General features: G+C 50.6%; 1 protein-coding gene across 16 annotated transcripts in view; it reads right to left on the reverse strand.

The window, feature by feature from the left end:
* Nucleotides 1-1,285: 1,285 nt before the first annotated feature.
* The window catches only part of PTPRT (protein tyrosine phosphatase receptor type T), a 1,174,296-nt gene continuing 1,162,942 nt past the window's right edge, over nt 1,286-12,639 (reverse strand). For all 16 annotated transcript variants that reach the window (XM_060285697.1, XM_060285704.1, XM_060285700.1 and 13 more), the window contains 3 exons: nt 12,098-12,261; nt 10,412-10,547; nt 1,286-9,433 (listed from right to left, as the gene is read on the reverse strand). In XM_060285697.1, the coding sequence (XP_060141680.1) occupies nt 9,380-9,433; nt 10,412-10,547; nt 12,098-12,261 (354 nt within the window). In that variant the 3' untranslated portion in view covers nt 1,286-9,379. The remainder of the gene's footprint in view (nt 9,434-10,411; nt 10,548-12,097; nt 12,262-12,639) is intronic.

Genomic DNA, 12,639 nt, shown 5'->3' on the forward strand with positions numbered 1-12,639 from the left:
AGCACTGCCAGGGTTCCTAAGGCTGAACGAGAACAAAGTGAACCAGGGCTCTGGCCCTATGGCTCATGCTTCCAGCTTGTACTTATACCTGGATACGTACAAAGAACTGGGAAGCCAGTCAATTCCAAGGAGTTGGTTCCAGCTGTTTCTTCTGCTTACCTGTAAAGCAGAGAGCATTGCATCATGTGCATCAGAGATTGGCAGCCTCATACCCTAGTTTGGGAACTGGTTTGTCTCCTTGTCCCTTATCTGTCCCCTTCTAAGAGCATTTGGAAGAGTGCTTGCATAACTTCAGCATGCATTACAATCACCTGGGGCACTTGTTAAGCATTCAGGTTCCTGGGACCCATCCTGGACCTACTCAATCAGATTCTGCATGTTTAGAAGCTTCTCAGGTGAACTGATGTGGGTGGTCTGTGGACCACGCTCTGAGATGACAGGTTTAAAGTCTGCATCTGGCACCAGTGGTTTGGTACCTAATCTCAGCATTTATTGCAACATTGAGAAGTGAGGTCTTTGTCAAGAGATGGAGTATCTTCCCCTGACTCTTGATTCTGAGTATGCTGTGCAACCAGCTTTGTCCAATGGGATGTTGCAGACATGACTCAGAACAACTTATGTGATCAGACTTTCTCATGTTCCTGCTGTCACCAGGAGAAGTGTATGCCTAGGCTAGCTTGCTGGTCTCAGGAGGAGGGTAAGAGACACATGGAACATGGCTGCACCAGCCAAGATGTCCTAGGCAAGCCTGGCCTGGAGCAGAGTCCTTAGTCAACACATGAGTGGACCAGCTGAGATTAGCTGAGCTCGGCCTAGCTCAAGCCCCAGCTGACCACCATGAAAGACTGTTTAAAGTTACTGAATTTTGGGTGGTATGTTACACAGCAATAGCTAGCTGATACATCCAGGCAGTTTGTTAATATGCAGATCCTGAAACTGTGATTCTGTAGGGTCTTAAAAATTTGTCTGTTTAACAAACTTCTGGTGTGATTCTGATGCCAGCACTCTGTGGACCCCACCTGAGAAAAACTTTTGAGACTCAACCCTTTTACAGGTGCAATATGAAATCATGAAATATCCCTGAATATCTATGAACCTCAACTATTCTCATCTGCAAAGAGGGGATAATTCATATTTCCTGCATCAAAGATGTGAGGATTAAATGAACATGAAGAAATCTAGTCAGTAACAGGCTTTTCTTTTCCTCCTTCTTCAACTTGTCTCCACCTCACCCTACCCAACCTCAGGAAGACACCAGTGAGAATATCTTAGGAAAACATGAATGTCAGGGTCACAGCTTTATTGTATAGATTTTTAACACAGCCATATTACAAACATTGTCAGGGAACATTTACAAGAATAAATAAGATGGACTTGCAGGTGTAAAAAGATTACACTTCACTGTAATGTACAGTCAAAAAATATATCTGATATTCATTGACCTGACATTATTTACCTTCTGCTTTTTGAAGCTAGAATTGGAAAGGAAAAAAAAAAAATAAAACATTGACAGCACAGTGCTGGCTTTTTTAAAAAGTTGATTTATTTTGTTTTCTCTTCTCATACGTGCCTTATCTATCAAACACCCAAACTGTACAAGTGCAGGCCATTGGGACTCGTGGAGGAGGCTGCTAACAGTGTGGAGACTTTGGTCTCGTGCAGTGTCATATGCCCAGTGGACATGAAAATGTCAGTCTCCCTGGAGTTGATGGGAACCCCGTGATGGCCCTTATGCGGCTATGATGGTGTCCAGTGGCCAAGGCAATGGTAGAAACCCCAACTCTTTGCCTTTCATTGGCTGGTAAGATGTAGGGTGGAAAGAGAAGGTAGGAAAGTGCTTTTGAGTCTGATTGCCAATATGGGTGAGCCTGGATTAGCCTGGGCTAGTTCAGGATCTACCTGGCAATGAAACGGATGTACCGGGGATGACTGTGATCACATGTCAACTGAGTCACTGTGCTTTTGCTTTTGCAATTTGCTCTAACAGGCCTCGACTGCGGAGGGGAGGGGTAGAATTCACCTCTGGAGTTAATGTGTATGGGAAGCAAAACCCCACTCTGGGTCCTACTTGGACCTTTACTGATTCCGGCTGTCACTGATGGCCCTGTTGGCCAGCGGATCGAAATTATGACTGGTCTCATCACAGATCTTGGTGGGCCTGGGTTCTGTGGCAAAGCAGCTGCTCTCTCTGGGCTGTTTGGTGATAACCAGCCTGGATGAGCCTTTGATGCGTGGCTAGAGCAGCATCTTGGCCTGCGCGGTGCTGGGGCAGCAGGAGAGTAGGGGCTTCAACCAGCACACACCAAGCCCAACCTGCTCGGCTCTGTGCTCTGCAGGAAGGAAGGCGTTCAGACAAGGTCCCGGCTCTGTAATACATTCATCTAGGGTGGAAGAAACTTAAAGGCCCTCTCAGCAAAGCTCTTTCTTCCCTTTAAAGAGATGCCTGGCTCTTGCTGAACAGCTGCTGAGACAGAACTCATCTCTGGCAGATAGCAAGTTCTCTCCTACAGCTATGAAGTTTCATCCATTGGTCCTCGTTCCACTCATAGGAGTGATCCGGGACTAGTAAACTGTGCTTGAATTTATCTAACGATCTGCAGGCCTATGGAGGGTATGGGCACTGGTATTCTGCGTAACTCTTCAGAAGTCTGATCTGACCTGGGATGTCACCCCTTGGCCCTCTGAGCCTCCAGACTGCCCTGGAGGCTTTGGTCCAAAGAACAGCCTACATCATTAATCTTCCATGGGAGAGACAGGTGCACGGTGGGCACCGAGAGTTTGTTGGACCATCACGAAGGGGGCCCACTGCTTTGTATTCATAAGCCCAAAGGCACAGAAGTATGTGTACAGGAACTCAACTTTGCGGTTTTGGCAGGTTGCTTCGTAATCCCTTTCCTCCCCCAAATCTAAGCATCCCACTCACCAAGGAACCATAAAGTATAATAATTACCCTGAGCTCCAGGCTTTCGTACCAATACCTTCCTGACCAACACTCTAAGGACCACAGACCCTCATTCTCTGAACATTTCAACCAGGGATCAGGGTCCAAATCCCACTGCTCAGAGCGGCTCTCAGACACCTACGGAAGCTCCATGGTAACCCTGCCCCAGCAGCTTTACTCTATAGTATGCCCATGCTGAGTCCTACATCTTTGTGTCAATGGCAGTGACTAGCCCAACCTCTTAGTATAACTAGGATGCTAAGCCTGGGGTCTACCATTATGGGTGCTGACCCCGCCTCTTGGGACCTAACATTCTTGGGTGGATTTGAGGGGGTGAATGTGGCCTCTTTGATGACCCTTTTCCACCTCTTCTGGAGGCAGGCAGGAGGGATGCAAGAGATGGTCTTGGTACCTACAAGAGTGTTGTACAGCCAGCCAGCGTGACGCAAAAGTCTATGTCTGGCTACCAGTAAACCAGAAGAGTCTGTTCACGTGCATAAGTATGGCTTAGACATCTCTCTGTGCTTCTGAGGATCATACCCATGACTCTGAAAAACTGGAGCCTCTGCCACTCTCTGCCACTGACTTCTCTCCTTGCTGTTCAGACAGTGTATGACCTCAAAGGCAGATCCTGGATAGATGGAAGCCAAGGCTTTGCATTTTATCACTGCTAGGCACGTCTCTGTTGAAAACCTCCAACACGGAACACTTGCATGGGGATATAGGAACAAGGCTGAGTCTCAGCTGGTTCCCTCTATGCTGGGTTCACATTACTTATTTCCCTGTTTTATTTGGCTGTGATTTGAAGCTGGCATCATGGGCTGAGAAGGAGCTCAGACTAGTTAGATGACGGGGAAGGCAAGTCAGGGCTTGGAGATGCACGGCCACCACGTGACTCATGTCTCATCTTCTGCCCTGCAGCTTGGGTTGACCACCTGTCCCCCGGGATCCCGGCCCAGCACAATGTGTTGGCCTTATGGTTTAGAATTAGCATCGTGGTCATCTTACCGACAGGCTCACCCGTGTTTTCCATGGCATTACTCCTGACTCAACTTGGTGCTGATGGCCTCTCTGTCCAGCCCAGGAGAGGCCAGATGCAGGCTAAGTGAAGGGGGTTTTCTTCATCCCCTGTGAGGTACAGGGGAGCTGCCCTCTCCTTCAGTGTCCCTGGATCTGGGCTGGGCAGTTACTCCTGCAAAGATGACATGATGAGCATCTGTTTGCTCCCCCCTGGGCCTCACTTCTGTCTGCAGCATTCTTGCTAGACTGAACACCTCTATGCACACAACAGGGATTCACACCACAACTGTGTGGACCGCAGTGAGGACACACACCAGGGATTCACACCAGAGCTGAGGAAATGAGCATGGGGAGGCTAGCTTACCAACGGGGAACCGATGATGGATAAACGTGATTGGTCAGAGGGAAAGATTATCATCTTCTCTCCAAGATACTGAGACACATTCGAAAGCAGCACCTTTGTTCCAGGTGGTTCTGGCCAGTCCCTCTCCATCCCCCATCCTACTGTGTCACAGAAGTGACCACTTTGCCCAGCAGACCGTATGCAACCTTGGTTCTGAGGAGTCCTATCGGGTCCTAACTTCTTGGCTTTGCCTTCCCGTTTTCCTACCCAAAGCTCTCCAGATCTACTTACCCCTTCTACCTGGCCGAGGCTCCTCTTTCCCACTAACTGGTTGGTTGCCCAACATTCTACAGCCAAGAAATGGCTGGGCTGAATTAGAACCAAAGACTGAGTCCTTCCTATCACAACCCCATGTCTCAGCAAGGGATGGGCTGTGCCATAGTAAACTGAGCTTCCTGATGGCAGCCCCCCCAGGGCCCTGCGTGTTGTAAGAACCCAGTGAGTATGTGGGGTTGCAGTAAAGTGACGAGGCTTCCAGCCCCCAGCCCCTCACGTGAAGTGTGTCCTCAGATTGGCCCACATTAGCAACCGTATGACTCTACCTAGACTAAGGACACCGCCTTGTAGAGGCCCCAGCATTCAGGAATCTGCTGAGTAAGGCTGTGTTCATCACCTCCTTTCCCTTTAGGATTTTATGCGCTCAGCCGTCGCCACTCCAGATGGGCATGTCCTTGTAATTCTAGTAGATTTCAATGGCTTTTTTCCAGTATCCAACTTAAGAAGACTTGAGTTGAGATCAACCCATGAACAGTGAGGTCAGGGTACCCCCATACCATAGGATCTGCTAAGGGGAAGGTGGGCTGCACTTGAGTCTAGAATTGGCCGCAGGAGGAAGCAGCATGGCCAGGCATTGTGCCTCTTAGACTGGGCTGTAATTCCCTAGGGTCCATCATAGTGAGTTGAAGGGATCAAAGCCACATGAGGGACCAGAGCACATGTGGTTAAAAAAATATTTATGCACTTCTATGAAAACAAATCAGGCTAAATTAGAGAAGAATGCAAATATTATGTGAATTGCTAGACATGAAACTGAAGGAATTTTAAGCTGACCATTGTCTGCTTTGGGCTTTACAAGATCCATTGGGCCTGTTTCACTCTAGTCTTTGCTGTTATGGGTAGCCCCCCCCACCATGGGAAAATCTGAGACATGGGAAAATATTGTCTTTGAAGTCAAAAGAACCAGTTTAAATCCTGGCTCCCTCCTTTACTAGCTGTGGTGGAACTGTGGGCCAACGACTTCACCCCTCTGAACCTCAGTCTCCTCATGTATAAAATGGTGACAATTAGAAGCACTTCTTAGGAACGCTGGAAGAATTCGGTGAGCTCACGTTTACAGTCTCCAGCACAGGGTCTGCTGCTTGCACGGGAAGGCAGACATCTGGCAGGCAGGCCACTGCCCGGGCTACATCCAGAGACAGTGTAAAAGCAATCTGACCCCTTCTGCTCCCACAACGGGAGGCGTGCTGTAGCCATCTAGAGGCTCAGAGCCCCCCGGCCCCAGGACCTTCGTACCAGAAAGGAGGAGAGGACGACGTGTTAGGATGCAGCTAGGATACATCCCGAAGATGTCTAGGCCAGACGTGCAGTCAGGTGGGGACAGTACCTGGCTTCTCGTTAATTCCTTGCCTCTCCTCCAAACAGGGTCCACGTCTAGGAGGTGAGAGCCATGAGGCTTTGTGCTAAGTGAGGGGACTCTCTTGGGCAGCCCAGAGACAGGAGGCTGGCCCCCGTCATGGAGACCCAGAGACCATGAGTTCCACTTCCCTCTGTGTCGTGAACGGTGAGCCTGCCCCGTAAGTGTAGAGTACCCCGGGGGAGGTGCTGTTTGCCCATGAGCTTTCCTGGGATCAAGTCCAAATTCCCGGGCACCAGCGCCCCGTCTCATCCACGTCCTGCCACATTCTTGCCACGTGGGATCTTGGGGGAAGCATCCCCATCCGCGAGCCTCAGTGTCTTCCAGTGTAAACTGGCCGGAGACTGTTCACTGCCCTGCATCCTCTGGAGGGCGGTTGGGTTGTGAGGAAGTGACGGGGGCCAGGGGTGCTGAGCTGGGGGAACCATCACTGGCCCTTGTTGGGTTACCCAGCACGGCCCGAGTTTTCATTCTAAATTCCTTCTCCCCAAAGTCACATTCTAAATTCCTACCATCTGAAATGATAGAAGCCACTGTCATTTTCATCTGCCAGCTATTCTGCCCCCTCCTGAGCAGAGTAAATCCTAGGGTTTCTTTGTGTTTGTTAGAGAGCACAACCCTCTCCCAGCCCCCATTCTGTACGGATGAGCCCAGATCTGAGAGAGGAGCATATAGCTGGCTGATCTGCTATGTCACAGGCTCCTTGAAGGCAGAGACTAGAGCCAGGGGAGGCCAGCAGGGGGCCAGGGCCTGGGGACCAGGAAAAGGGACCATGAAAGGGGAAGAGCAAGTTCATGGTGGGGCTCCTCCGCCTTCTTTTGCTTTGAGATGCTTCCTTTTGAACCTCCGAAGTGACAGCCCTTCCTTGATCGAGTCTGGTGTCCCTGGACTTCCAGACAGTTCCAGAGCCCATGCTGACGGGAACAGCTTCTGTGGGCTCCTTCCATGTCCCGTCCTCATGGGCCCAGGGGTCTGGCTTGGTCACCCTGCTTCGTGGCAGAGCAGAGACCCTGAGTTTCTCACAGAAGCTGCGTCTCCTGATCCAGCAACAAAATAATGAGCAGACAGACAAATAGATGTGATATTAAAAAGTATACGCTTAAGGGACCATTTTCACAGTGTCTGATGAAAGGAAAGAGGCAGCCCCACTGGCCCCAGAGGGAGCCTCCTCTAGCACTGAGCTGAGTGCATCACTCAAAGCTCCACTGCGTCCTGCTTGCCCGCAGGGGCCAAGTCTGCCCTGCTGGTGGAGCATTTGCCCCCTGACCCTGGCTGTCCTCCTGCCATGTTCTGCTCTAGTTGAGCTCATCTGCCATCTCACCGCACCCCCCCCCCCCCCCCCCGCCAAGGATTCTGCACACCTCTTTGTCTTTGCATATGCTGATACCTTGGCCTGAGTTTCCTTTTCTTCCTTTTTCTACCCAGTGGAATGGATGTCACCTCCTCTAGAAAGCTCTACGCTGAATCTCTCTTGCTGTGAGGCTCGTGTAACACTTTGCGCTGTGGTTCAGTTTTCCCAGGATACAGTAAGTTCTTTAGGGAGAACACTGTGCCTTATTGAATTCTATGCTTCTCATGGCCGCTCTGGAGCTAGACCAGCCTTCAAGATGAAGCTTCCTGGATCCCAGGCCACCCGGGGGCTGCCAGGTACTGTACCAAAGCACCAGCTAGAGACCAAGGTAGAGTGTCCCTGGCTGGCAGACCTCACCGCCTGAGGGCACAGGGAATTGTTTTCACTGGCTAAGAACGGAGATGGGACTAGCTTTCCTGGGGAGCTGGGAATGAGTTGCTGAAATATATCTGAAATTCTGAGCTTCCCAGAAAAATTGGCATAGGAAAGAAAGAATTAAATTCCCATTTGTGGAGTTCGCTGCTCAGAAATTTCTGGCCTTATTTTCCGTCCATATAATAATTGCTTGGCTGAGAAAAGGATGAAGAAAACGTTACAAAGAAGTCTCATCACTATTACCTGCCTTTTGGAAACCAGAACATCATGACTGAGGAAGACGCCTCAGTGTCTTCGGTTGTAAAATAAGGATAACAGGTGAATAGCTCTCTCAGGGAGGGCGGGGGTGGGTTCTAAGAACTTGCCAAGCCTGGCATATGAGAGATACTTAGCCAATGCTGGCGCCCCTGTCAGTCACTGACTGACCCATACTTTGGGCAAGAGTCTAGGTTCCCCAGGTCTGATCCCCTTGTCCTATTTTAAACCAAAAAGTATAGCTGGGTCCATGATGACTATTTTCTAAGATGGCAGCTGAGTTTCTCTAGGAAGGTGTTCAAATTTGGAGATCCGAGGTTATGCCGGTACTCTGTCTGTCTGCCCCAAAGGCCAAAAGGGACTGTCTTCAGACTAGCCCTTCAGACTATCTCTCCCTTGCTCAGTGGCTGTGCTGTCCCTGGCTGGGATCTTTTGAGGACATTTCCAGGAGAGATAACAGGCCCCAGAGATTTGTCTTATAGCTACACAACCAAACGTCCCTCCCACCTTTTTTTGATATGAGACTAAGAAAGATTTTACACCCTCCAAAAGAAAGTTTCTTTACACGTACACTTTGGAAAATCATCAAATCTTAACTTGTTCATCCCTCCCAAAGGAGCCACCGCCCAAGACACACAGGGTCAGCCAGAGCCGTGCCCCAGGGAGGCAGTCCTTCTTCACAGACACAAGGAGCAGCAGCAAAGTCCCCTGCAGTTCTGCCCCACCGCACTGACCACAGAAACGCAAAGCAGACCTTTGTCCAGGACTGCCGCGGACACGGCGGACTGGCCAGTGAACGACAGAAGGTCAAGGCCTGGGCTGGGGGACGAGTACACAATGGTGGTGGGCCAAGCCCCATGCAGGTTAGTTGGGAGGATGGGGGCCTCTGCTGTGGTCTCGGGAGCATCCTGAAGTCCCAGTGATCCAGAGGTCCCTGCAGGAGACGGCAGCAGAGCCCGGTCATATTCACGACCCCGTGGAGGAGGAAAGCACACATCCCCCCACCGCCTAGAGGACGGAGAGCAGAGGACGTGCTGCCAGGCCTGTCACTCCCTTATACCCACACAGTCAGCTTGCCTCGAGATTCACAAACCTGAAAAGAGCAAAAGGAAGAGGTCTGGGCACTGAAAAATCCGGGCCTTGCTATACAGGTGCACTTCTGTATGGGCCCGTGCCTGAGGCTGGAAAAGAAGCCTGGGCCTTTCAGGGCGGCGTCCTCCACAGCAACTGGAGACTCCTACGAAGGTACAGAGCCCACCGTGGACCACAGGCCCACCAGTCTTCTCCTGGAGTTGGGCAGGGCGCCACCGCTTAGCCCCTGAGCCCAGTCGCTGCCGTTCACAGAAAAGGGGGTTGGCTGCAGCAGCCTCTGGACTCCGGCAGGTGCTCCACGCCATTGGGCTAAAAGGAGCTTAAATATTCCAGTGCCACCTCGTATACAAATTTATACTGTTCCTGAGAGGAGGAGAGGCAGAGAGGGAGAAGAGAAGAGGAAAAGGAAAGGGAAAATGCATTTAGTTTAGAGATACAGATTATGGAGGAAACATTATCTATGTCTATACTAACAGTCAATTCAAAATTGTCCACGCAGATTCAGATTCAATAGATCTGGAGTGGGGCTCAAGAGTCTGCATTTCGGGCTTCCCTGGTGGTGCAGTGGTTGAGAGTCTGCCTGCCGATGCAGGGGACGCGGGTTCGTGCCCCAGTCCAGGAAGATCCCATATGCTGCAGAGCGGTTGGGCCCATGAGCCATGGCCGCTGAGCCTGCACGTCCGGAGCCTGTGCTCCGCAACGGGAGAGGCCACAGCAGTGAGAGGCCCGCGTACCGCAAAAAAAAAAAAAGTCTGCATTTCTACCAGGCTCCCGTGTGACACTACTGCTGCTGCTGGTCTGTGGACCAGACTTGGAGTAGGCCCTCACTTTGGGTAAGACCACACTTAGCACAGACTTGGAGACTCATTAAAGTTCCCCGTGTATGGTATGTCTCCATCTCTGCACCAGGTCTTTCTTAACATCTGGAGCTCTGCCCCCAGTCTCTTCCTATCCCTTGCTTCACAGTGTCCTAGCCCAATGCTTTATATGATAAAAATGAGCATAAATTAATTAGAATGGGACTGGACTGAGTCAAAAACCTAATTCACATGCTACTAATCCAGAATCCCTACCCCTAAGCCAGAATCAGTGATACTTTCCCACAGAGTGGAAAGAGTAAAACAACGCAGTGTGTGCCAAGACGAATATCTGGACTCTCTGCAGAAGAGAAGCTGGTGAGGCTGGAGGGAGGAAGCAGGTAACTGTGGGCAAAGGGCAGTGACTGCAGGTGCTCAGGAAGCATCCGGCTGTTGAGTGTTTTTACTCTGATGCTATTTTCTTCAGGTCAAGGGAACTACGGTCAGCCCCTGGCTACTGGAGAACAGTTCTCGGGACACTCACCAGGGTCTCCACCATGTTGGACTTGTTGTTACGTAATGTTTTCACGATGTGGAACACATCGATGATGTTTTGCTGCTGGATCATCTCACACACGCTGCAGACAGCACAGAAGGTTCCGCTGCGGCCTCCCCCATTTCTAAACACACAGCAAAAAGGTGAGCGAGACTCCTGGGTACCCCTCAGGCACCTGCTGAGCCTAAGGCCGTGTTGGCAGTAGTGGAGGGTGACTGCCCTGGCAAATGCAAGGTGAGGCAGTGGTAAAAGTCTTAGCCTGAGCCCTGAGTTATGGTTGGAGTCCCATCTGTGCCATGAACCTGCTTTGACCTTGGGCAAGTCACTTCCTGTGTCTGAGCCTCAGGTTCTCCATTTGATAACCTTTGAAAGCTCACTTAGCTTGATGTTTCCTTGGTTCTAGCAGCATGTGACTGCCACCCACGGCACACTGACCCAAACCCCCAGGACAGACAGAGTGTCTTTGTCCGTGAGGTGCCTGTATCCTTGTCCAAAAGGATGCTCGGGTCCACCTACACATCCAGTGAGGACAGCGGAAGGTTGCGTGTGTTTTTATTCCTAGTTCCTTCCATCCGCTGAGGACAGCAGTACCAGAGACACCTCTGTTAGCTGGGGTCAGCCAGCCTAGGTTTTGGGTGGGGCTGGGATGGGTCTCAGATGCTGAATCCCGAAAAGACGCATCTCTATTTATACACCCTGGTTTAAGCAAGACCCTACTGACCTGGAAAATAGGGAAAGGGGGCTCTTGGCAGGGTCATTCCTCTGTCACACTTTCTTTCTGATGCTCCATAAGTCATCTTCATAGAAACACCCCTCCAACTCTTTACAGAAAACCTCTTTAGGAATGTGCCAGATTTGGAACTCCTGGGCGTACTGCCAAGAGCAACTAATGATGTCATGTAATGGTCTGTGTCTAGAGAACATCTGGATAGAAACTAAGTCACTGAGTCTACCTCTCAGATGTTTTATCCACAGGACACCTAACGACCAGATGGTTCAAGTACAGACAGTTGCCCTCCACTCACTGGCCAGTGCCTGCATTTCAGTGTCTGTTTTGGTGTCTCTGCCCTCCAAAGATGCCAAAGTCTCTTGACAGAAGGACACCCCTGTGCTTTCCTACAGCTCAAACTGCTGGTCACCTCGGCAGGGGAAGACACGAATAAAAGGTACTCCTGCAAAAAAGCAGGCTAAAAAGCAATCGCATGGGAAAGAGGAGGAAGGGTCCCCTGTCCACCCCTCCCTTAAGCTCTCTGATTTTCCTGACATCTGTGCACATGAAAGAGGGGGCACGATAAGCCGGTTTTGAAATGACTGAACTCAATTCCAGGGTAAGATGTTATTAATTCCTCCACCTGCTCCAGAAATATTATTCTGAAAAAGGGAAGACTTTGATTCAACTTCCTTTTGAAAGAGTGAGGCCCTGTCCATCACTTCTCCCCAAATCATTTTCTAAGAAGCAAAGTGAATGATCGTGAGTCAGCTGTTCCACACATAGCTTTATGGCTGCAATCCCAGTCCATTAAAAGGACTGTAATGCCTTGACTACACTCCTATTGGCCTGTAAGGATGTATGGCCAGGCATGCCTAGGGCTGGTATTTGTGGCCAGCGGCATCCTCAAGGATGTCCCATTACCCACCACCCAGTTGCCCTGGAGACCCCTCCATCATACTCACAGGCAGTGGACCACAGTGCGTCCCTCCCTCCCATCGTACTGCTCCTGCCACTTCTCCAGCCGTCGGACCACTTTGAGCAGAGAGCGCTTGGAGGGGGGTGTGTCCCGGTAGGCAGGCCAGCCAATGTACTGGAGGTGCTGGACTATACGATATCCATCCTGTGGCTGAGAAGAGAGAGGCTATTAGGGCTGTTCTGCTGGGGATGCTTTAGGGATGCAGGCCCTCCAGATACCCTGGAGGCTGCAGCATTGCAGTGGAAGATGGAATAAATGGGGTCTACGCTATAATGTCCTCATGGGGAGAGTCACACACTATCCCCATACCCACCTCTACACCTCTGTGCACATTGATTCTCCTGCCATGACTGCTCTGCATCCCTCCGCTACCTGAAAAACTTCTACTCAGTCCTCAAAACCCAATTCAAATGCCCCTTTCTCTAGGAAAGCCTTCCCTGAATACTGGGCAGGATTCTTCTCCCGTTCATGAGCCAAAACACGTCTCGCTTTCCCATTAGATGGAGAATTCTGAGGGCAGGGACTGAA

This window comes from Globicephala melas, chromosome 15, assembly GCF_963455315.2.
Source record: "Globicephala melas chromosome 15, mGloMel1.2, whole genome shotgun sequence".
Lineage (NCBI taxonomy): Eukaryota > Metazoa > Chordata > Mammalia > Artiodactyla > Delphinidae > Globicephala > Globicephala melas.